Source organism: Pezoporus wallicus, unplaced genomic scaffold (genome assembly GCF_028554395.1).
Source record: "Pezoporus wallicus isolate ANWC-B61680 ecotype Strahan unplaced genomic scaffold, APGP_CSIRO_Pwel_v1 contig_6354, whole genome shotgun sequence".
Taxonomy (NCBI): Eukaryota; Metazoa; Chordata; class Aves; order Psittaciformes; family Psittacidae; genus Pezoporus; species Pezoporus wallicus.
In genome coordinates, this window is record NW_026638688.1 from 1578262 (window position 1) to 1602768 (window position 24507).

Sequence of the window (24507 nt, forward strand, 5' to 3'; positions counted from 1 at the left end):
GCTGCCTCTCCCTTGCATTACTGTGTGGCAGACTTGGGGAGCATGAAGACACCCTAAGCAAGCCTGAACACACACGTAGTTAGAGGCAGTCTCAAGATTGTTATGGTTGGGGGTGTTTTGTGGCTGCTTTGCAAAAGCTATGCAGGCACAGAAGATCTTGCTGTCACCAAGAGCTGCTCAAGCCTGTTTCAGTTTCAGGTGTTACCCCTAATTTCTTAAGTGAAGAAGGGCAGTTTCCCAGCTGCATCTGTTCCTCTTGCAAGCAGGATTGGAAAACCACCTTTTGGTGAGAGAAGCTCTTTTGCAATCCGCTCAGCTTCCCAAAGCAATGGGACAAGATGTTTTCTCTGGGCAGGCAGATACCTGGCTGCCCACGTTCGTGTTTGCAGTGTTCATCACTGTGGGGGATTGCAGAAAACTAGTGGGCAGTCAGTCCTAACAGACCTGATGTTCAGAGGACTGCTAGCAATTGCTATTGCAGCCCATTTTTGCACCTCACCCACCACTTAGCTGCTGCTTGTAGGTAATTACGTCGACTGTCCTTGTTTGTAGAGGATCCTTTGAGATCCTTCGGCCTCCAGAAACCTTGGCTGACGAAAGGAAAGGCTCAGAGTCGTAGCGTTAATTTATTATTCATTAACAGCAAAGCGCTGCCAGTGAGGGATGCTGTACAGCAGCAGTCTCCCAGTCAAATAGTTAATGATCTTAAGTGACAACGTGTCACTTCCCAGAGACTGGAGAGAGCAGCTATCTGAAGGGAGGCAATTTATTTCCAGAAGACATGACTCTCTACAACCATTTAGTGCCAAGTCCCTTCCCAGGGCTGGAAAGTGCCTCCTGTGAGAGGGAGGTCTGTGTATGGGAAGGCATTTCATTGTTGGATGCCATTTCTTAAGACCAAGACAAATCGAGGCTCTGGGAGGGTGTGCAGCTCGGGGGCGTCATGCACCTTCTTGCCCCACTCATCTGGGTGAAGGAGTCGGGTGTAAGAGAACTCCAGCACCTATCTTCTTTTCGGGAGAGCAGCAGAAAGGATGAGGATGGCTCCAGGAGCCATGATGCCTTGGAGACAAGCAGATCTGATCACACTCAAGATCCCAGTGCTCCTCAGAGGGCATCTTCCGGGGGTCCACTCCCATGTCCACTAAATGGGAAAGTCCACCAGGCAATTGAAGGGAAACTGCGAGTAGAAATGTATGGGAACAAAGCCTCCACCCAGATGCAGAGTTATGCAGTATCCTACCCTGGAGTAACCGAAGGCAGAGCAGGACCCCAGCCGCATGCCCAGCTCCCTGCCCCGGGGGGCAGCTATTTAGGGTGGAGAGGAAGGCAGTCCTCTTTTATGGCCACCTCTTTGGAAATAATTTTTTTGTTGCTGCTCAATAAAATCTTGCCACAACAACACAAAATCCTCTCACCATTACTAATCTAACTCTCCCTCCAGGAAATGCAAGGCAGGAAACATTGTCTGCCTGCCGAGGTATTTTATGGTACAATTCTTTAAGCAGTGCCTCGGCACTTTATGTCATTATCTGATGTTTGTGAATTTAGGAAGTGCCATTCAATTACCCCACAATCTGATTAACACATTGCATGTAGTTATTTTGTTCTGCTCTATTTTATATCAATGCTTCTGTTTTAGTGTATTGTTCTACTTGTTGCTGGCCAAAATATACCTCAGGCCAGTCTAGACCTTTCTGTTAATGCAGTTTCTTTCTGAGGCTTCAGTCAAGATAATCGGTTTGTTACTACGTTCTTTCTCGATGCAGAGAAAAATAAAATGATGTTTTAAAAGAAAATTACTTGGAGACATCGTTTCTGGGGGCTGTCTATGTCAGAGCTATTGCAGTGAGGCAGAGCTGAGATTTACTGAGCGTTTGGGATGCGCAGGGCCAGATCCTCAGCCTTCTGCTGTTAGTACGTGGCTCCCAGATAGTCAAATTATTCCAGACACCCTTGCCTGTGATATCATCTCTGCTTAAGAGACTGGTGATATGCAGACAGCAATCAGATAGCTGAACTACAACGAGAAATATTAGATGAGTGCGGCTTAGAGCAGGGGCTTTGCTGGCTGTAAATTGAATTCATGTTGTCATAGAAGATCCAGTTCTGCCCCCCTGTGCAGAGGTCTGGGAACAGCAACCTGTTTTGGAGCTCTTGCAGTGTGCCACATTGCTAGTCAACAGCAAAGAAATGCATTTTACATTTGTCCCTACAGTAGCATAGAGTGGAGCATAAAACCACTTTATTCTTGATTACAGTGTGGTGTGTAACAGCAGGATACAGGAACAAGGACAATGGTAATTCTGGAATAACAACAAGTAGTCTTGCATGCACACATTCACCTTTTTTATTAACCCCCCCCCCCCCAAAAGCATAATTTCTCTTTGTAGCCATATGAAGCCTGTGATAAGTTTTTAACTAAACCAAGGATAAATGAAGAATTTTTTAGGTCTTGGTAGATTACAGACTCACTTGAGATAGGGACTCTCAAAGCCAGAGGAAAAGATTCACAGGAAAATATTACTGCTATGGGAAGAAACAATGCTGGATTAGAAACTGGGTAGATTTTCCAGACTTATTGAAAAATTATCTTAATACTAAAGGATCCATCACATGACTACCAATGTTTATCGCATCCACGTGGCCATAACCTCCCTGAATGTTTGCCCTCTAAGAACTTGAAATAGCAGGAAGACTTTTATTTAAACTTCTATGTGGAGCACATATCTGTAGAAATGATAAAATATTCCTATGCCCAAAGTCACTTTACTGAGCCCACCATAAAGATACTCTTGAATACCACAGAGGGTGTTTGCCAGGTGCGTTCACTCTGCCCTTCCCATTTGCAACATGTGTCTGACATTTCCCGAAGCTCACCCTTCCAAATGCATGGAGACAAGTTGTTTTTGATTGCTCCTAATGCCTGTTTTCAACCCACCTGCTTCCACACAATTACTGTTGTCCCATTCCCTCTATTTCTTATTAACGGAGCTCCTTGTGCAATCCTACATCATATCTAGCACAACAGCTCTCACTGCTCTGCCTGCTGCCAGTTATCTCCTGTTCTTTCTCATGGACCCTATAGCAGGACTCTTTCCTTGTTTCTCTTTTTCTCCCTGCTGCCCTATGGAGTAGCAGGGATTACTGGAAGAAAAGAGCTGCTTTTGGAGCAGTCCTGGCTGGCTACCCAGGCCCTCAGAAACAGCACATGGATCAGAGGGAGATCTCCCCAGTGGACCTATCAAAGGGTAGGTGTTGATCAGACATGGGAACAAAGCTGCTTGCTAACGGATACCTTGCCATTCACAACTCCTGAGTGACCAGGATGATTTCAGCCAGGCAGGAGAGGCAAACTGAAGAAGCAGCACAATTTTTGGTAACTGGGGATTTCAGATGTGGAGGTGGATAGGGAGAGCCTTGGGTTGCAGGGCTCAAGAGGGGACAAACTATGTTCCTGTAGCCTCGCTAACTACTGCAGAGCTGGCAAATGCCATCTCTATCAGTGGCTGGTGCAAGTTCTGAGGAAGCCTTGTTTTCAGGCTTTGTCATTCTTGTCACCTGGAGAATAATTAATATTAATCCTTCTGTGATTATTGCTTCCCTTCCAAATAAGCTCACAATCAGTTCAAGGAATCTGAAAGTCAAGTTACTCAGGATGTTAAGAATACAACAGGAACCACTTTCAAAGGAACCCTTCAACTTGTGGTATTTGTGAATGAGATCCAAATAGCATTATTCATTTATTTTTCAGGAAAATGATTTCATTGATATAAACAGGCCAAATCCCGCAAGCTCCATTCCGTGACTACAGTTCCCTTACACTTTCAGTTACATTTTTATGATTTATCTGCCCACCAAGTCTTGAACATCTCCCAGGATAATAAGAAAAACAATTCTATTTTCTATTTAAAACTCAGGCTGCCTTTAAGCCACATGTATGAATCAGGCTTCTTTTAAAGCACAAACATGTTCTGTCCCACAGTTTCTTCCGTGACTGCCTTAAATCAAAAGTGTATTCTTTTATGCAATATTCCTTATTTGTTTTTCCATATGCTTGTGATAGAGTTGAACCACTAACAGTGCCTAGTACATTATTCTTCACCTGTTTTCCGTAATAATGGCTTTCAGCTGACTCTCTAAATGTTATGCCATGTAACAGAGCAGGGAGGAGAAAGCCTAAGGACTCACTCCTGTTTGCAGTTGCTGCAAGTTTTTCTTGAATGTCTTTGGTATTAAGAAGCCTATTTTACCTGCACAGAATACCACTTGCTTGCCATTAAGGGGAAACATTACACTAGTCCAGATTTAAGGCTACTTATTCTCATGATTTCTTAATAATACCCACAGCCAGTGGATGAATAACTCTTGGTCCTACACAGAAATGTATTTTAAACTTCAGAAGTTTTAGGTAACGTTGTCCTGTTGGTGAGAAATCCAGTGCACCAGGAAACTACAGGAGAGAGTAGGGAGAGATTCATTGAGGCCTCAGTATCTGTAAAGTATGTTGATGTTTGCCAAAACCCAGATTTATGTCACTAAAAGTTTAGAGTGTCCCAGCTCTCCTGTAGCATGCATATATCCTGGAACCCAAATACCATCTGTGGTGGGCATAAATTCAAATGCTTTCAATAAATGGAGGTTTTTTTCTTCCATATGTAATTTCACAGCATCTACTATTGAGAGAGTGCTCTTGTTTGGAAAGTACAAATCACTCATTGTACAGCAGGGCGCCTTTGTTAACAAGCTTGGTGTAGCTTTTGTTTAATTCCTCTGGGCATCTCTATCAAACAAGTATTCTTTAAATCTCAACTCAATAATCGATACATTTTTCTTAGTTTACAGAGCAAATAATTACTTTCTGGGCTGACTTCACGAGGCCAGGGAATGTATATATATATATAGTGCAGAGAGAGAAAGCTGAGAATCATCCACTGAACTCAACAGCGACAGATTTGCAAGTAAGAGACGATACAACCGTCTCCGCTATGAAGACAACAAGAAGTGTTGCCCTTCTTGGGCTTGCGCTTCTCAGCTGCCTTTCTGGTAAGCCAGTTTTGCTATGCTTGTATCTCCAGTCCTCCTGAGCCTTTGCCTTTACATATACATCCTAAAGGAGAGTTCAGCCTTTTGGAGATGTGATGATAAACATTCTCATTTAATGAACTTAATTAATTAATCCTTCTGCCAATAGATAGGTAGGATGCATTTGTCTGATTTAAGCTTATGTACCTTAGTGGGGATAATAATGCTGCAAAAATAGAAAAGTTTACATCCTATTTCTTCTTTAGCGAGTCAAAACTTCTGGTTTCACAAATAATAGATTTTTTTTAATCTTAGTTTATAACATCTTGTTTATTTGGAATCGATAAAACTTGGGCAAACAATCACTTCTCAGGAATGAGAAAGTCTATTTGGTTACTCTGTTGGGAAACTGATGATTCCAAGGGAATTTTATTCAAGGACATTGTGCAGTATTTATATTTTATAATCTCTGTTTTTATTGTAGATATTGTTACTGCTCAACAACTGGTGAGTAGTAGATTTTCTTTGTCATTTAGCCTTGATGTCTAAGCGTAGATGAATAATTCATACTTCTACTGTATCCCAGGAAAGGCTGAAGGGGAACAAAAACGGAGAGTGAGACCAAAAGGAAGAAGAAAAGTGCCCTTAAGTATTATGCCACCTCTTTTCCCCAAAATAAGAAATGACCTTTGTCAGAGAAGGATAACTTCCCATGTTGGTGACAAAAAAGACAGCGATTAATAATGCAGAGTGAGAGCCAGCACAGCACAGGGTGCCAGCAGAAAATCTATACAGCTATTGAATAACTGCCTAAATATCTTCCCTGTCTTGATTCCCCAGGGAATGATCATTTTTGGCTGCAATTCTTGCAGAAAGTACTTTAAGTCTTAATAGCAAAAAGGTGCTTTTATATGCTGTAAGAAACACGCTACATTTTATTCCTTCTCTTTTTCACTATGGAAGAAAGATAGAGGAAAAAAAAAAGATTGACAGTAGTCTCCCAAAGCAGAGAAAACAGGATCCACGTAAGAACACCGTTCTCTCCATTTGGAGACATCACAAATGCTCTTTGACAGGCCTCCTGCGACATGTACCCGTTCTCTGGAGAAACAGAGTTTAACTGTCCCACTGCTTACGAACCCATCTGTGGGACTGACGGTGTGACCTACCCCAATGAGTGCTCCCTCTGCAGAGAAATCTTGTGAGTATAAGGTCTCCTGATTGCCTACAATGCCAATTCAAGCAGCAGACAAAAGCCTTTGGGGTTGTGACTAATCAGGGGTGGACTAGATTTTTTGTAAGTTTCAGTCTGCCTTAATGCCCGCGATCTTCCGTGTCAGAGCTCCTGAATCTGATTAATTACTGGGGCTTTATGAGCGGAGAGATTTAGTGAGTGAGATGACTGCATGGTATGAGCAGAATAATTCTTCCTTTCCTTCTCTCTCTCTCTCCCTCTAGCCGTAACCAAGCCATCGACAAGAGGCATGATGGAAGATGTGTTAAGGTATGGTCTGAGATCAGCTCCTTCTCCTGGTGCACTGAGCAGTGCTGGGTGAAACAGTGGCAGAGAGCTAGACAAAAAAGTTGCCCAGGATTAATTCTGTATTAAACCCACACAATTTCAAACTGTCAGAAGTTGAATGAAAAACAAGAATTACAGATTTACAAAAATTCCTTTTACGTTTTGTATGAACTGTTAAACTCAGTGAGTTTTAAAACATTATCTTCTCTGTAAAACCAGACTTCAGAATGGAAGCTTTTGTTTTCAATAACACTTCAGCATTACCCAACCAGTTTTCTTCAGACTTAGAGGCTCATTGAAGCCAAGAAATTCCCAGAGAAAGTTTGGAATTTGATTAAATGGTAATTTTGTAACAGAAAAAACCAACTCTATCAAAACATTTAACATAAACTTTGTTTATCAATGTATGGAGCTACTGTGAAGTGCAGAAGCATCTCTATTTTTAGTTAGAGAGAGGAAGTAAAGAAACACTCCGGCTGTGCAATTTAACATAATACAATGACTTCCATTTCAGTACACTCAGAGTAATTGCAGAAACACCGGGGTGAGCGTAAATTCCATTTTCAAGTGGCATTGACATTTCGCAGCAAAAGTTGCTGCTGCAGGAGGCATTTTAGGCAAAGATCCTTCATGGTGGCATTCACGGTGAAAACAGACAAGATGATAGGGATGCAGCCCACTTCAGGACAATAAAAAACCAGATCCTCCAGCATTCTGCTGTACCCCTGTGCAGGATTTCAATGGTTTAGGCTCCTTTGACTCCTCCAGTCACTCTGGGGCTGCTCTCCCCTTGCAGCTCTGGGGAGAGGGGAAGATGTCTCTTGCACTTTGCTCCATTATTAATGCAAAAGGGAGCAGAGATTAAAATGCTGTTCTGTGACTGTTTCAGTTCGACTGTAGTGGCTACCTGAGACCAATCAGGGGTCGTATGAGCCCATGCACCATGGAGTACATGCCCATGTGTGGCACCAACGGGATTACCTACAGAAACAAGTGCCACTTCTGCAATGCTGTGATGTAAGTGGAGGGCCTGGGTTATGGGAGCGGGGTCTGGATCAGTAGGTGCTCCTGTTGGTATTTAAAGTGTAACGAGGTAGTTTGACTCACGAAGCAGCTACACTGTGCTCATTCATTCTTAACTTGCTTTCTTCCCCAAGGAGCGGACTGGACATGGACCTGAACAATCTTGGAGAATGCGCCAGGGTAAAGAGCAGGAATCTGCACACTGCTGTTACAATACATTTTACAACACAAACTCAATGAATCTTAACTAATTAATAGAAATGCCCACACTGGCCTTGTGCATTTGGCCTGGGAAAAGGATTCGAGGAAAAGAGTTAAAGTATGCCAGTGTCAAAGGGCTTTGAATCAAATCCATGGCTCAGATATGCAGCTGCCCCTCTGACCTAGGAATACAGCAGTCAGTGGGTGCTGACACCTACATTTATCAGGAAACAGGATGAGCAAGAGGTGCTGTCTCATCCTTTCTGCAGGAGAGCAGGAGGGCTGTGTACTGCCAGCACTATTAGTAGTGGTGATTTCTCAGGTGGGAATGCTTTCTGCAGCGTGGCTTGTGACCGTCCACTTTCCGTAGACTTGCTTCTGCTAGCCTGCTGAACCAGAGCAGCCAGTGAGAGGGCTGGCTTGGGAACATCAGCATGGTTATCTCACCATTTCATAGAATGGTGTTATTTATAATAGTATTTATTAGATTCTTTGGCCCCTGCCTTCTCCCTGCTTCAGGATGCTCCATGCAAGCATGTTCTCTGCCTCTGAGCTAGCAAAATTGCTAGAACAACAGAGCCCTGCACCTGAAAAGTGCTTTCATGCTTTACCATACCATAAACATTAAATAAACATAAAGCATCATGTAGGAAAAGACAGGGAACAAAAGCTTTAAAACCTGGTTTTGTTCCATTGTTGCTCCATTATTAGGAGGAGATTGACTGCAGCGAACAGAACGGCGGCAATCTCGTCTGCACTCCTGAATATAGCCCCCTTTGTGGCTCTGATGGCAGAACTTACGGAAACCAGTGCCATTTCTGCAATGCAGTTTCGTAAGTATGGAGCTCACCATATAGCCATGAAACCAGAGGAGCTGGAGCACACACACAACAGCAGCAGCTGGTGTGGAAGGTCTGGAGCTCCTGTTAACCCCTCGGTAAATCCATCCCTGCTCCATGCTCCTCTCACTCCTCTGTCATCCCCCAGGCACTGCACATCTAAAGCCTGAGTGAGTCTTCTACTTCCCTTGCAATTAAATCCAGATCCCCATTTGCAGGCTCATAGCACTGCTGACTCCCTCCCTGACAAAGTGATTTAAATTGTAACTGTAAAAGGTGTCTGAAATTATGGGTTTTTTTTTTCCTAATCTCTTTAATGTGAGAAAGCATGTAACCTGGGGAATCAGGAAATATTAAGTGAAGTACTTCATAAGTCGGAGAGCATTGGCTTATTTGGGTAAAGTTAGACTATAAAACTGAGATCCACGTCTGTAATTTTGCTCTCCCTCTTTCTCTTCAGATTGAGCCAGGAAGGTCTGTTCCTCAGGCACCGTGGCGAATGCTGAGCGCTGGAGCTGTGCCCTTCACCCTGATTTTTCCCTTACAAATCCTGAGAACACACACCATCCTCCCTGCTCCTTTGACTGTTGCTCATTGGTCTCTGCTTTGATTGATCAATAAATTAAACGCAACTACTCTCTTTGCCACAGACTGGTTTTTGGTTTGGTGGTTTGCTGTTTGTTTTTTCCAGGGCAGGGGTAATGGTCTTCAGGCTTTTAGGTACTTATCTGTCAGTCAGGAGCAGTTGTGAAACAAACCACAATAAAGAGCAAAGCGTAACACCCATCACACACCAGCCCAAGCTGTCATGGGTGTACGTCACTCCATACCAAACCATCGGAAGAGAAACCAAGCTGCTATAAATTACTGCCACTTTCCCAGTTTCCATGTCTTATAAAGTGAAAATGGTTTTGTCTTTGTATCAGCACTGAGTCTTGGGGGAACTGGTTCTTTTAGGGTCCCTGGCACAGGTGATGTCCCTGGGGAAGAGTGAAGGGGAAAGGTGGCTGTAGTCAGCCCTATCTGTCAGACCTGGGCAAGAGACAGGTCTGGCAGTGTGTTATAGAAAGGAGGCTTATGGCAAAGGGAGGAGGCTATCTCATAGGAAAGAAAATTAGGAACTGCTGCTTCCTTGAAGGGTGTGCCCATTGAGACTGTGTTGATCAGCACAAAATTGCAGCAAGCTGGGTAAGGCTGTAATGAGCCTAATGAGAACTTGAGGAGAAATTAGACTGGGCTCAGGCTTTCAGCTTCTTGGGGAGAGAGATGTGAAAAGTTGTGCTGGGGGTATGTGAGGCAGGGGGGGTAGGATAAAGCACCCTTCAAGAAAAGGTCTTGGATTTACTAACCCTTGAAAAGAAGGGCCAGAAGATGTGCTGGTAGCTCCAAAATGCTTTCTATCTTGGGAAAAGAGCTATGGAGATAACATCTCTGTGAAGCCTAAAGGGTGCACTGGAGGAGCAATGATATATGTGAATGTTCATGATGATGTGCCATCTTTTTGGGTGACTCAAGCTGTTAATAGGCAAACATCCCAGGCAAAAAGTCTCAAGAGCCACAGCTCACACACTCCCTTTCTCCACCTCCCATTCTCTTGATATTTAGCAAGAATATCTGCTGCTAAAGCTGATATTTAGGGCAAAATCTGTGATTTCTAAGCCTTTTCTTTAGCTCTTGTTTCCTGAAGTAAGAAACAATCTAAGTATCCAATGGAGGTGAACACAGAGATGGCAAGACATCTCTCATCATTTCTTGTTGGCCATGAGGTTTATAAAGTGGCCACAGACTAGTGGAGTTCTGGTTATAGCACGATACTTTTTTCAACAGCAAGATTCTATGATGAACCTCCTCTGCAGTGGTAGCTTTTGCCTGAGGAAGACAGATACTGGCTTAGGAGCTCAGAAGACTTTGGAAAAGCCCACACAAGAGCTGCTCATCTACTGGACAGGGAGGGCAAATGGGTAGGTACTGGGTATGTGGCTGTATCCAAGATGCTTTGAGAGCCTCTAAGCAAGAACTCTTTGGAAGATGGAAAGGTTGTACCACATAATACTTGCCCAGCACAGTAAGTGCTTGGCTTGACACCAGCAAGACTGCCCAGCTACACCCCTTGGCCTGCAAAAGAAGGTACATATGCCCTTGTCCGTTCCTGATTTCCACAGGAGTCAGAGGAACAGAAAGAGGCCCTCACCCATGCCAGCAAGTAGCCTGTTTCAAGTGCTGTAAAGAAGTGGAAAGGGGTAATAACAATAATCACCTGGTTGGTAATTTAGTCTCTTCCTTTCCTTAGCATGGAAGTGATTGGTCCCTATGGTGCGTATGCTGAGGCTTTAGCCACTTGATTACACTGCAGCAACTGAAACGCTTGGGTAGATAAAGGACTGAGGTACTAAGGCTGTGGTCGTGAGCAGTGACGTATGAAACGAGAAAAGGCAAACAAGTAGTGCTGCGAGCGGCAGAACTGAGCGTGGTTTTGAACGGCGCTGCGGCTGACTGCCTTGATAACTAAATTATATGAGAGGCTGGGTCGTGAGCTCACCCTTAATAGACATCTGAGAATTCACCTGTCAGTCACGGTTTCTCTGCTGTGTGGGTTTTAAGATGTCTAGCAAGCTGCAAAGTGTAATGCTTCCCCAGGTGTAGACATTCATAACATTGATCTCACTCAGAATCTCTCTCCTTTGCTGGCTGAGGATGTTACTAGCATCTTTCCTCTGTTGTTAGAAAAATGTCTTAGAATGTACTTTTTATTTATTTTCTTTTTTACTCCTATGGTTAGAATTAGTTGCAGATTCAAAATTCACTGGGGAAACTAATAATCAGATATATCTAGACTCATTGCTCTCCTAAGCCTTGTCTCCTTAGGCAAATATATTAAAATTTAAAGCTTATTCTGATCTGGACATATATTTTGCAAATAGTGGAGCTGAACACAAATCCTCAAGCAGATTCAGCTGGAAATAGATCTTCAATCTCCCAATTCCCCATCAAATTCCCTGCATTGCTACTTGCTGTGGGAGAGGAGCCCTAACATATGTTTGTGAATGCGAAAAGCTGGAAAACACTGACAGCTAGAGTTTAAATAGTTCAGGGGGGAGAGTCAGCAGTCCTATCTGGGACTGTGCACACAGCTATGAGAGCATGTCACACTGGAGAGCTTCTCCACCCCAACCCAACAAATTTAGATCCATCCTCAAAAATAGCCAGGGAACAACGTATAATTGGTTTCACAGACAACACATTCTCATGGTGTGATTTATTTCGTAACGTCTAGTGAGTGTCATCACGCCGCACTCAAAGCCTCAGAGCTGGCATTCAGTGAGGGCCCAGAGAATGAAAATTACCAGCTTCCCCGATGAATCACTGCTTTGAAAATTCACCCTTGTGAGAATCCTGTGACTATTTAGATAAAAAAAAAAAAAAAGATATTACAAGCCCATCTATCACTCATATAATTATCCCTTTCTAGGTTTGATGTGGACAGGGCAGCATTCCTAAAGCACCATAAACAAGGCCAGGACCAATAATGGCTTTAGAAATGAAGTGGAGAAGTTCTCACAATTAAGGTGGAGAACGAGGACAGCTACGGATGGGAGCATAAATACACAGAAAGGCAGGTCTGTGTGTGCACTGTGGCCTCCAGTGCTGAGACGACACCTCCTGCATACATTGCTTGGCTTGGACTAAACAGCTACCTGCAGCATGAAGGCAACAGGTGCCTTAGTGCTTCTCAGCCTGCTGCTGCTCTCTTTCTTCTCGGGTAAGTGATGTTTTCCCTAGCCTAGAAAAGAAAAACAGATCCCAAACCTTTCCTGACAACATAAAATTTGAGAGAGCCTTCATCACCGGATGACAGGCTTGAAGATAAAGCTGAGCAAGTAGAAAATATCTGCGGGACTTGCTCACTCGTATGACATATTTCCGCTCCTCATGTGCCTCCGCAGTGAATAACGCAGTGGAGGTGTCACTGGGAGACACAGCGAGCAAATCCTAAGCTGCTCTTTCAACAAATGTACTGAAGCAGAGCGTAATGATGAGGGGTTTTTTTTTGGTGCAAATGTTCACTGGAGAGTTTTGCTGAACCAGTTAGAGAAGAAACTCACTCACCTCAGGGTCATCAGCTCTTGTTTTGATCCTAAGCATCTTGGTACTGGTGTTTTCCTTGGAGATGTGAAAACGTAATTAGATGAAAGTTTCAGCTTTTGCTTATGTGGCAGAGAAAAGCTTTAAAATTAAATTTGAATGTCCTCAAGGAGTCAGAGCAAAGAGGGCAAATTAAAAGGAGCCAGCATTTATTTATCTGGAGATTTACACATCTCTCTGATGATCTGGGGAAGCTGAGTGATGGTTTTTGAACCTATAGGTCACGTCAGTGTTAACAATTACTTATGTCCAGCTGACCCAGCTCTGCAAAGTTTGTGGTGACAGTTATTGAAGAGCGTGCAGAACAAGAATTATTCCTACTTGTTTTTCTGTGAATAATTTGAATAAAGAATTCACTTGAGAAAATGGCAAGCTGTGCATGGAGAAAAGAGATGAATTACTTTGTACACATTATTCATTATGAAATATTCATCTGTCTCTAATTGAGTTTTAATTGGGTCTGGGTTCTGTCAGAGTGCTGAAGCTTCCTTCCAAGGCCAGGCAGAATAGCAGCAAATTCTGTGATCTCCTATAAAATAAACAGATGTCAAGAGACATCATCACAAAGTCTTCTGTAGCCACATGTAATATTTATAAAAACTATCTAATGAGCTATTTTGTAAATAATATGCAGATAGCCATAACAGTGACTTTACAATTAAGCCAGCCCAGCCTAACCTGGGGACATGATAAACACACCAGCACCAGGGATAAAACATCAAAGAGCAATACAATCAGCAGAAGTCAGGTGGGTTGATGGGTGATGATGTTCTAGCTGACTGGGTTGGATGGGATTTCCAGTCTGTGGGAGCCCAACTGCAGGACAGCTTCCTCCCATCTCCTGCCCAGAGCACCAACACGGGGCAGTGACCTCACTACTGAATCTCTACTCCTGTGTGAGATGCTGGCTATTTATTCCCCAGTGTTGTGACCCAAATTCTGCAAATCTGCATTCAACCCACCCTTGAGCATCAGGCTTCCCCTTAGAGACACGGCAGGGTTGCTCAGTCTCACAACAAGGACTCAACATACGCATCTGGCTGCAGTTTTTGCAGTGCAGAAATATACAAAGGATGAACTGATTGGCTTCAAGCCCAGAGTCTTACAGTGTGTATTTTTGCACTCTTACTGATCAGCAGTCCCTGTTCTGCTCTGTATCACCCCATGACATCTCTTTGTATCTTGCCCAGGATGGACTTGTTTCTGGGAGAGTCTCTGGGTTGTGCTATGCTGAGGATGGCTGGAAAGCTGAGCATGGGAGGGGGTCTCCTGCACAGTACCCTCTCATTAGCAGTACCAGCCATTTTCATTGTTCAGAGGTGCAGGAGCTTAAAAGCCTTAAAAGTCAATACAGCTTTAAAATCTCTGTTGAGTGCGGCTCCAGATCCGATATGGCAGCTCACTTTCCCGGGAGTGGCTGCCTTCCAGGAGATTGGGTTATGTGTCTGAGGTGCAGTTAGCAGCTGAATGACTGATTACATGGTATTTTAGTAACATTTTTCAAAAAAGCAAAATACTGAAAAGCAATTCAGATAATGCATTTCCTGCCCCCTCCTCCGCCGCACCAAATGACAGAGTAGGAAAAACCTGGTGTGTGTTTCACTGTTTGCATAAAGGGTTTGTGGCTTTAGTTCAGCCTCCATTAGAAAATAATGCTGAAATGGAAAATGTCTGTTTTTCTCTTTTTCTTTTTTTTTTTGTTATTGCAGATGTTGCAGGTCAAGACATTGAAGAGGTTAGCGCAGTTCTCTGCTTACTGAATCTGCACTGTCTGGAGGAATGGGTTTGTAAGATCTTGGTGCATGGTAAAGAGGTTTTAATATCTGCTGGGAGCAGGTGGGTGCTTCCAAGAAGTTCCAACAGTTTGGGGAGTCCACCATTGTACCAGAGATGTTATGTGTGGCCACATTAGCAAGTAGGTGAAGGAAACAGATGGTTGGTTTAGCAAATGCTTCTCATGATTAGGTCTAGGGTGCTTGCTTGCACAGGGTTGTGTTTATACACAGCACCACTTTTGTCTGCTTTGTTCCAACCTTCTCATGAAACAAATGGACCGTTGAGAGTGTTCTACCCCTCCAAACAAGGTCCAGACACAAAGTACCTGTACATTTCATGGACACCAGTTTTGATTTCAAATAGACTATGGTTTTATTCTCCTTTCACTGGGAAGGCAGAAAGCTCAGCAAGCACCACGCTGAGTGATGGTTTCGCAAGGTGCATGAAGCCATACAGCATTGAGCTAACTTGGCGCCAAACGCCTGAAAGAGCATCTGTGCTGACTCTTCTCCTACATGCCTAGGCTAATCCACTCCTGTCTTCAGGAGATCAAGACTTCTCCCAGGTGACTGCAGTTTCCCTCCTTAAATATGGGGCAAAAGTTCCCCTGAAACACTGCTTCTGCTCCTTTCTGACAGGGCTTTTTCCCTCAGTAAATAGGTAGTGTCATCACTGATGCTTTAGTCCTTTTGGCAGAAAAGGCATTGTACTAGTGACCTTTATCCAATGTGGAAAGTGAAAGAAAGACTATGCGAGTCCTGCAAGGGTGCTTTGTTATTCCTTTTGCAGATTTGTAGAGAGTTTGTAAACAGAAGCGTGTACTGCACAAGGGAGTCCAACCCTCACTGTGGCACGGATGGCATCACATACGGAAACAAGTGTGCCTTCTGCAAGGCAGTGCTGTAAGTGGAAGTAGAGGGGATTGAAATAACAGAGAATTAGCTCCTTCTGTGTCTGTAATGATATTCTTTATGGAGGGGATGCCCTGCATCCAGGCTGCTCCTCTTGTAGGGATCAGCCCCTGCATCGTGCAAGTGGAATATTTCCTCCTTGGAATGAAGCTGTGTGAATGCAAGTTAATTTAAATTCATTTCTAGGCTTTGCACGCTGCTAGTTGCCATGCTGAGAGGCAGCACGGGGCCTGGGAGGCAATTGCATCCTGCCTGTACCTTCTGCACACACTAATTTGATGCACATTTCCCACTATATGCCACAGGCTGCAACTCTCACTGCCCACTCTTCTGGATACTGAGAAGTGTTGGGAGGAATGCGGGAGCTGAGCTGTGCCAAATTATTCCAAGAAAGTCTGAATGGACTTTGTGGAACAAGACATAAAATCTCAGTGGAGGAACCTGAGTTCCTCCTTTTGCTGAGCTCTGCCACCTTCTAAAGAAGATGCAATCGGAGCCACATGCTTGGACTGAATGTGCTTGAAAAATATTGAGTTTTCCTTAGAAGTCCTTAACTTTTGGTGCACACTCAAGGCTGCCTTATCCTAGGGGAAATCTGAGAGGAGTAAGGAGAGGAGAAAATGTCTTAATGTTGCCTGTGAGGCACCAGGGTACACTAGCATGAGTCAGGCAAATGGTCCTGTTCAGAGGGATGAGCTCCTCGTCCCACACTGCTGCATCTGTCCTACACTGCTTTGTCTAAGACTGTCTTGCTCCTTTACAGGAGAAGCGGAGGGAAAATAAGATTGAAGCACCTGGGGAAATGCTGAGTCCTCACTGTCACCGAGCAGCAAGAGTTGACCCCCCATCAGCAACAGCCACAGACACCTGTTCACGGGCAGGAGAGCAGCTTGCCCTCATCTCCGCCATCTCTGCTCAATAAAATAAAGCTCAGCGCAATTCTTTGGCTGGATTCCTTTTTCTGCAATTCCCAGGAAAGTGCTTTGATAGAGCCATGCTGGAGCCTAATGCGTGGCTTTGCTATACCATGGTATTACATCACCCTCCTCCTGGGAAGCAAGGCGCTCCCTGTGCCGGAGCGGCAATTCCCACGGCTCCCATGGGCTGTGTCCTCCTGTCCACAGCAGTTCTTCTGTCCCATCCTGCCTGGCAAATTGGTACACGCTTGCTGGACAGCCAAGCAGTGCGATCACCTCAGGGGTTCCTGCCCAGCTCTCCCCATCCCAGCGGGTGGGTGACAGCGGGTGCCTTTCTTCTTTACCCAGCCTCCATAGACATGTTCTTTCCTCTCTCAGAGGTTATTGTGGGAGGGTGACAGGAGAGCTGGTAAACAGCGTGACTGCATATGCCTCATCTCCTTTGGAAACCAGAGACAAGCAAGCTGAGACTAGGGAATATTGCTCCATTTAAGCCTGCAACAAGAAGATGGCAGGTGGAGGCTGGTTTTAGGCAGAAGCTGCAAGGCTCTTCTTTCCAAATCGGTCTCTTTCTTCTTCCTTCTAAGAGAATGCTTTGTCTTGGAAGCTGAACTCACCAGCATTAATTTCCTGCAGCCATTGGCTTCTCATGCTAATAAAATTGTATTTACAAGAGCACTAGATTGCATGCAGTGTCAATGATTAAAAACCCCCAAACATATTCCCTGGAGAAGAGCTGTGGGCTTCCTTCCCCACCTCTGGAATAAACTCCCCCTTCATCGTACACAGACCCTGATTTTCCAGGCACCAGTATTTGTATTTATTTACAGTTTTTAATGCAAGTAGGCTTTATTCCTTTCTTTACATTTTACCATGCTGCCCTCTCTCTTCTTGGTGCTGGCTGTAAATTCCTCCTTTGTGCAAACATGAGAGAATGAATTCTATAGTCTCTCCCCATTCACTGAGCAAAATTCACACAGGGAAATAGTTGTGGCATCCCCTTGTTAAAACATTGGCAGCAGATCAATGGGACACCAGCTCCTTCATGTTAAACACTTAACTTTCAAAGGGAGCTTTAGATTTTATCATGAGCCTCAGGGGTCAACATCTTTTGCAAGCACCTAAATGCTGAGCATCTAAACCTCTGGACCTTGTTTGGACAGAGCTGGAGTGTTTGCCTATCATGCCACAATCCAGGCTTTGAACTCAATTGGTGCACAATGCCTAAAAAGAGAGATCTTAGCAGTGCTCTCAGCACACCTAATGCTGGCTTCTCTTCTGATAATTCACATTTGTGATGCCAATTCTGGCAAATCCTTTGTCATTTGGTAACTTTACAGGCAGGATGCAGGCGGCAGCGGTTAAACCACGCAGGCAGAATTCCATGCTGGCTGGTTTGGAGCTTCTTTCGGACCAGCTATCTTTGATCCTGATGTTTTTTCCCATCCCAACCTACTGGATTCTTGCAAAATCTTCCATGCTCTCTTGGAAGCAGACTTACCATCTCTGTATCGCAGTTGGTACAGCCAGGGGAAGTACACCTGCTTGGTTTCACATTCAGACGTTACAGTCGTAAATTCAACAGCAAGACATCTGGAACATGGATGAGATCGAGGGAAGCAAGCAGCATCTCCTGCACAAGGACAAATGGCTGTGAAGGACATGTTGGGAAAGAGGAAGGGCCTTCCTCTTCCCGCTTGGATCAGGATGACCTCCGCATGTCCTCTCCTTACTGACCTATCCTTAGGTGATCCTACTATGTTGCATGGCTCTGGATCAGCACCATATTCAGTGTACAGGAGCAAACCCACCCCGTTTTTAAGATGAAAAGTGACATTTTAATGAGTGAGGGGGTATGGAACATCTTTATGTCTGAGTGGCTCACAGCATATTCCTGTATCTAATCCATTTTAATCTGGAGGAGGCTGAGATAACAAGGACAGATCACAAGAGAACACAAACTCCAGGAGTTCACTACTTGACAACCATCCTGCATTTTGCTTTTCAAAGCAAATAGCAAATAATGTACCTCTACAGACCCAACTGCTATCTCCTGCATCTGTGCCAGGGAAGTGGAGAATGGGAGTAGTCTTCTTTGAGGAAATTAATTCCCCCAGTTGGGAAAAAATTCCCAGACTTCCTCCTCAGGAGAGGCCAAGAGATTTCCGTCCTTCACCTTTTAAGTTGTATTGGGTTTTGTTGGGGGTTCTGACAGCTTTGAAAGGTGAGTGAAAGATAACTGGATAACAGGAGAACAGGAGCATCTTCACAGCTTGTTCTCTGCCTAGGGAGGAAGGGGCAGAGGCTGGGGTGGGACCTGCCCCAGCACCTCAGCCACTGTCCCTTGCAGCAGAATGAGGGCCCTGCATTCCCTGCGGCTCACTCAGTCCCTCTTGGCAGTTAAAATAATGGAAGAATTCAATTTGTGCATGGTTGCCCCTACTGAAAGAAGCCATTGCTCACAGCTGAGCACCCTCCTGTGACCGGGCTATGCACATGGCAGAAGGGGAAGGATGTATTGCCATCTCACAGCTTCGCTCTGCCGGTGATGCAGCTGATAGATTACTGTGTCCAGGCTCTTGGCCCATTTAACTTGTGTGCTCCACCACTTCCTCCTCCTCCCCCAGCACAGGCACGTGTCACTGTCACAACTCAGTTGAGTCCTTTGTCCTACTTTTTTCCCTTGACATTCACAGTGTTTGACAAGGTTTTTCTAGCTGCCATGGGATGATCCTAGGGTGGTGGTGCTGAATGCAGGGCTCCCACAGCCCTGCTGAAAAGGAAGCTCTGGACTTGGTTATCATTTTGCTTCACCCCATTTTCCCTAAGAGAAGGCATGCTGGGTCAGGTTGGGAGGCACTTTGGTACAACCTCCTGCTCACGCAGGGTCGGTTGTGAGGTCGCATCAGGCTGCTCAGGGCTTTATCCAGTGTAGAACTGAAAACCTCCCAGGGTGGGGCATGCACCATCTCCTTGGGTTACCTGTCCCAGGGTTTCACTGTCATCATGGTACAGAAATTTTTCCTTGTATCTGGTTTCAATCTCTGTCCTTTCAACTGTCTCATCTCCACCATGAGAGCCTGGATCTGTGTGCTCTCTAACCTGCTTGTTAACTGGCAGGCTCCTCCTATGCCCCCTGCAGCCGCCTTCTCACCAGGCTGAACAAGCCCACCTCCCCCTGCCTCTTCTTGCAGAGCTCCAGTCCCCAGCTCTTTTGGTGGCTTTTCACTGAACTTAGTCCAGTTTTTCATTGCCTTTCTCGTACTGTGGTAGGGCCCAAAACTGAGTACAGAAGGGAAGGCTGAGCTATGGGGACATGTAAAAGGACTGCTCAGAGAGTAGCTGGGAGAACTGCAGAGTATTGCAAGGGACTGAAAAGATGTAGATGGTGACAGCTTCAGGGAGCAGCAAGACAGTGTCAGGTGTATTGGGTCCTTTAAGGATTAGGAAGCAGCTGAGCCTGCTCTGGGGTGAAATGGCTCCCAGATGCTGGGAATCTGCCAACAGTTCCCCCACCCCATTGCTGCTGAAGTGCTTAAGTAGGAGCCCAGGAGAAGCATTTGGCTGTTAGGCTGACTTCAGAGCACAGAAGGTGAGGGGTTTGCTTGTGTTGTGAGAGTTTTGAGAGTTTTGGTGTTGGTTTTTTTTTTTTTTTTTGGGTGGGGTGGGGGTGGCAAGGGTTTTTTTTTTTTGCTTTGTTTAGTTGGGTTTTGTGTGTGGATTGTTTTGGGTTTGTTTTGTTGATTCCTTTCCCCATGCCCCCTGCTGAAACTAGCAGTGTGTTTTAGGAACTCCTCATATGAGTAGCTGCAGTAATTGTGGCTGATGATGGTGTCTTATAAACCTGCTCTAAAAATGCTGTGGAAGGCTTATAAAAGCACATGGAAGACAAGAGCTACCACAATACATAAAGGGAAAATGGGGGGAAGCACAATAAATATCCCTGTAGAAAGGCAGGTGCCTTTAAAACAAGAGTTGCTTGTTTTAAAGCTTTGACATTCATTGTGTATGAGTGATAAAAGCTTCAACAAGGTCAGCAGAAACTTTATCAGAGCAGGGCTTTGGAAGAGCCTCAATCAGAACTTAAAAGATAAGGTTAAAACTGAGCTTTTGCTGGGCCTGGAGGGTTGCTCTGACCAACCTGAGGCTGGTCCCAAGCAGTGGCTGCAGTGCTTGCGGTAGGGTTGGACCTAGTACCCAGCTTGTGGAGCAAGGGTTGTGGGGAGCAGTGGTGCTGTTCACATTTCCGACCTAAAATTGCTCAATAAACTAGGAGTGAACAGGAGCATTGGTATGGTGGCCAGGGCTGGCTGTGACACTTGTGGCCTTCTTCCCAAAGAATGCCGTGCTTTTGGGAGGGTGGTTTCGTGGAGTCACCCGTGATAAAGCCATCAGCTTCCCGGGCCCTGCCCTGTGACCCGTTCTCCTGTCATCCCCTGCTCCCAGACGTACCCTTAACCCCTATTCACAGTTACTGCAGCCGCCGAACGCTCCCGCGGTGCCGATGACGATGATGCAGGCGCTGGGCGGGGCCGCGGGAGGTCACGCCATCCCTGGGGCGGGGGTACCGCCCGGAGCTGCCGCTGGTTCCCGGGCGCCGAGCGCCCTCTTGCGGCCGCTCTGGCGGCGGAGAGCGCTCGGGTCCCGGAGCGGGGCCCAAAGCCCCCCGGGCCAAGCCTCGGGAGCAGGTCAGCTCCGCTGGATGAGTAACCCGCCGTCCTGTGGTCCCCGCCCTCTGCGGAGGCATCACCCGGCCACAGAGCATCTTCGACCTGTTGGAATTTAGGTTGAGGTGCCCATAACAGGGCTGGGCCCAAATAGTGACAGTTGTTCACCCTCACAGACTCAGAAGTTCCTTGTATTGCAGCACCCATCCTCTTTTCAGGTTGGGTGTCTGCATTAGCCTATTTTTGCTGAGCACAACGGCTGCTCTTGCAATGAGTTACACCAAGAGATCCATGCAGGGAGGCACTGGCACTCTGAACTTCCTTGTAAACTGTTTCTGTCTGTTCTCTGCCCCTTAGCCTTCCCTCCTGGCAGTAGTTCTCCCCATCTCCTTTGGCTGCTGTTGGTCAGGGTGCTCTGAATGAGTTTCCTGTAGTCCTGCACGGCCCATTACCTCTCATGAAAGAGCTCGGGCACAGGGTGAAGTCCTAACATGTCCCTTCACCATAACAGATAAAAGGTGTCTCTAATCAATGACTTCTTTGCCCTGAGACCACTCAACTTCCTGTCTTCCCCAGGGGATTGCTCACCTCCCTTGCAGACACCAGAAGGAGAAGTCTGGGGGCAGAGAAATGCAGCTGAGCTGGGCTTTGTATCTCCAGGATTTGGGAAGAACTTTTCAGCTATGCTGTAGCTGGATGCAAACATTGAGATTTAGCAGCAGCTGAGGCTTGGACTCTGCCTCTGGGAAGCTCTTCCCCTCTGTTAACTCTGTGACAAAGGAGAAAGCCATTGCCCACCCCTGTGTTCAAGCCGCTATGGCATGCCATGGCACAGCCATAGAATTAGTGCAAGCACCCTTTACCCTGAGAGGGTCTCAGAGGAATTTTTGCTCCTGAGGGTGCTCTCCTGTTTGCTCTTGTGTCTTGGTGGCCTGTCCAGATCCTGATAATCCTCTGGAATGGTCCAGGCTTCAGCGTTATCTCTCTAAGGGTTAGCGGGGAAAGGCTATTGCTCTTGTGAGCAGAGCAGGGAGATGGAGGGGAGAGAGTGCAGTACCTGTGGTGGACACTGGATGCTGCCACAGACCGGGTGGTTTTAGCAGTGGTACCGTGTCCGGCGCAGATCAGCTTTGAGCCCTTCTGGCAGCGGGCCGCGGTTCTTGCTGTTGGCTTTTCTGCAAAGCCTCAGCTTCTGGAGTATAATGATTAGGTGATACCTAAACTTCTACCTTCCTGAATATATATATACATATATATATATAGCCACTCTAAGCATTATTTATGCTTATTTATGAGGTAAGATAAGGTCGCTCTGCTGTCTCCAACCGCTGTAAAGCCGGTGCAATCCAGCAGTTGCACATTAATTGGCTCTGGCAGAAGCTTTGGCTCGAAAGCTCCTGGCTGGTTTCCTTCCCAGCCTTCTGCTACACTGCTTGTCCCATGCCTGGCCCAAGGTTTCTGCTCAACCCTCTGGAAAGGCAAGGCATTGGGCGGGAATAAAGTTCAACAGATTCTTGTGGAAGAGGGACCAGTACTGGAAACTCTGCCCACAAGTCTCCATTTGCCCTCTTACTGCCTAAATAGTCTGATAACTTAGTAATGGTGTTGGTCTCTGGCTTGATTCAAATTTCTTTGACAGTAATACTGCAGCTCTTCTCCTTTCACAGTTTCTGGAGCTGTGCCCTGTGTTTGACTGAGTCATGCTCTGTGGATCTGTAATTATCTCTGTTACCTGCAAATCCATTAAGGGATTTGATGCATTAATCTCACAAGATCGACTGCTCATTTTGATGTTTTCATCTTGCCGGCTGCCCATACCCTCTGCCTGCAATGTGCAGGGTTAACTGCACGGTGAGCAGGGATACAGGCAAGCATTTCTACCGGCCTGTCTCACCCTAACTTGCTCTTATCTCTGACCCCCAGTTGTGCAGTCGGGCTCCCAGCACCCAGCTGAAGCTTCAGGACCAGCATCAAGCTGTCGGGTTCTCAGTGTACATGCTTCAGCACATCTTCCCATGCATCGGAGAGTAATGAGAGGTCTGCATCAGTGACGTGAGTTTAACTGGACAACTGTTTTATAGCATCTGTAAGCTGAAAACCAGACAAACTGTTGTGTAACTTGTCCAGGGATTGCTGTAATGAGTGAGTGAAGAGCCATGAATTCGGTGTTGTCAGTGACAATAGTTCCATCTCAATGGTGCATGTGTGCAGTTCAGTTCCATATAACCAGTTATTACCTAGTTTTCTAGTTTCACAACTAAATCTACCTAAATTTACTCAGTTTTGGTCTGTCTATCTAAAGAAAATATCTTTTTAGGGGGGTGTTTGGGATTTTTCAGTAAACCAACAAAACCAATCATTTCAGAAGAAAAAAATCACTTTAGGTTACTTAAATTCTTAAAATTTAAGAGTACTTGAAAGTAGAAATGCACATACAAAATGCAATATTTTGATTCTTATTAAAAGAGTTAATTTTCAATTAATTGCCTGCTTTCTTCCAGCTGCAGCTACTCACTAGATCCAAAGCAGCCCAGTTTAATAGCTTCTGAATATGTTTATCTCAACTAATTTCCTATTGATGGGAATATTGCTCAGATGTAATTACAAAGCCACATGCATCTGCAGCTCAGAATTTCCTTCTTTCCAAGTGTCAGACACAAATAATTTCTTTTAATTTGTTACTCTTTTACAGGAGAAGGCTTTACAATGTTCCTGTTTAGTCACATCTGTAAGGGACTAATCAGATTTAAAAAAACCCACATCACTTTATCATTTTTATCTCTGACACAGTTTAATACACTTAACTTTTCCAAAAACATGCTCATTTTGGTCCTGATTCAAGGAATAGCCATCATTAGGACAGCAGAGGGACCCAAAAGTGCATCAGTTGCACTTCAAGCATGTGTTTCAAACTCTGCTCATGCTCACCTACAAAACTGCTGCTGCAGTTTTGACTAATCACAGATGAGATGTTACATACCCATATATGTCAGGAAACATGGACTGAATCTAGAAAGCAGGGTAAGGAATTGGTAAGCTTTGCTAAATACAATTCTAGAGCCATCTCAGCTTGCTCTAGGAAGTCAAAATCTTCTGGGGTGTTGCAAGGGAAGGAGGGGACATGGCTCAGCATCAGTGACCATGGAGGCTCTGCTCCAGCCAACCCTGGCCCCTGGTATGGTGAAAATGATAAGAGCTGCTCTTTCCTGATATATAAACACCTTGGGCGAAAACGGTGGGTGTGTAATTTCAACTACATAGTTGAAAGAAAACACAGTTTTAAATCAAGTGTTAGTGGTGCACTTCTCTTTGCTGTGCCCACCACCCCACCCATAGCACCAAGAGCTTTATGCAATTTGAGAACAAAGCTCCACTTGACTTGTACCCACCGTTCTCAACAGAAATGAGTTGGTGGGAAAACTACTTGCTAGGAGAGACAAAGAAATTAATGGCATGGCATTGTATGTGTCTGTGCAGCAAGGA

The 24507-nt window shown here is 45.2% G+C and overlaps 2 protein-coding genes across 4 annotated transcripts; both read left to right on the plus strand.

Moving 5' to 3' along the window:
• The first annotated feature begins 3307 nt into the window (after nucleotides 1-3307).
• On the plus strand, nucleotides 3308-9246 carry LOC130600538 (double-headed protease inhibitor, submandibular gland-like). Of its 2 annotated transcripts, XM_057411955.1 has the most exons (8): nucleotides 3308-3379; nucleotides 4839-5046; nucleotides 6079-6226; nucleotides 6484-6529; nucleotides 7437-7564; nucleotides 7705-7750; nucleotides 8483-8604; nucleotides 9071-9246. In XM_057411955.1, the coding sequence occupies exons 3-8, from the start codon at nucleotides 6114-6116 to the stop codon at nucleotides 9114-9116; spliced, it is 501 nt and encodes a 166-aa protein (XP_057267938.1). In that variant the 5' UTR covers nucleotides 3308-3379; nucleotides 4839-5046; nucleotides 6079-6113; the 3' UTR covers nucleotides 9117-9246. The 2 variants fall into 2 exon arrangements, with proteins under 2 accessions (XP_057267938.1, XP_057267937.1); XM_057411954.1 differs by lacking the exon at nucleotides 3308-3379 and having other exon boundaries at nucleotides 4727-5046.
• Nucleotides 9247-12083: 2837 nt separating this feature from the next.
• Nucleotides 12084-16363, plus strand: LOC130600539 (serine protease inhibitor Kazal-type 6-like). Of its 2 annotated transcripts, none has more exons than XM_057411956.1 (4): nucleotides 12084-12370; nucleotides 14463-14536; nucleotides 15319-15431; nucleotides 16204-16363. In XM_057411956.1, exons 1-4 carry the CDS (start codon nucleotides 12313-12315, stop codon nucleotides 16247-16249), a joined length of 291 nt encoding a protein of 96 aa, XP_057267939.1. In that variant the 5' UTR covers nucleotides 12084-12312; the 3' UTR covers nucleotides 16250-16363. The 2 variants fall into 2 exon arrangements, with proteins under 2 accessions (XP_057267939.1, XP_057267940.1); XM_057411957.1 differs by having other exon boundaries at nucleotides 14463-14488.
• The last annotated feature ends 8144 nt before the right edge of the window (nucleotides 16364-24507 follow it).

Bases quoted from the DNA above. Each gene is read 5' to 3' on its own strand.
- LOC130600538 (XM_057411955.1), top strand. From the start codon at position 6,114: ATGTACCCGTTCTCTGGAGAAACAGAGTTTAACTGTCCCACTGCTTAC. The intron at 6,227-6,483 runs GTGAGTATAAGG...CTCTCCCTCTAG, and splicing joins TCCCTCTGCAGAGAAATCTT to CCGTAACCAAGCCATCGACA. The intron at 8,605-9,070 runs GTAAGTATGGAG...CTTTCTCTTCAG, and splicing joins CATTTCTGCAATGCAGTTTC to ATTGAGCCAGGAAGGTCTGT.
- LOC130600539 (XM_057411956.1), top strand. From the start codon at position 12,313: ATGAAGGCAACAGGTGCCTTAGTGCTTCTCAGCCTGCTGCTGCTCTCT. The intron at 14,537-15,318 runs GTTTGTAAGATC...TTCCTTTTGCAG, and splicing joins TGCACTGTCTGGAGGAATGG to ATTTGTAGAGAGTTTGTAAA. The intron at 15,432-16,203 runs GTAAGTGGAAGT...GCTCCTTTACAG, and splicing joins GCCTTCTGCAAGGCAGTGCT to GAGAAGCGGAGGGAAAATAA.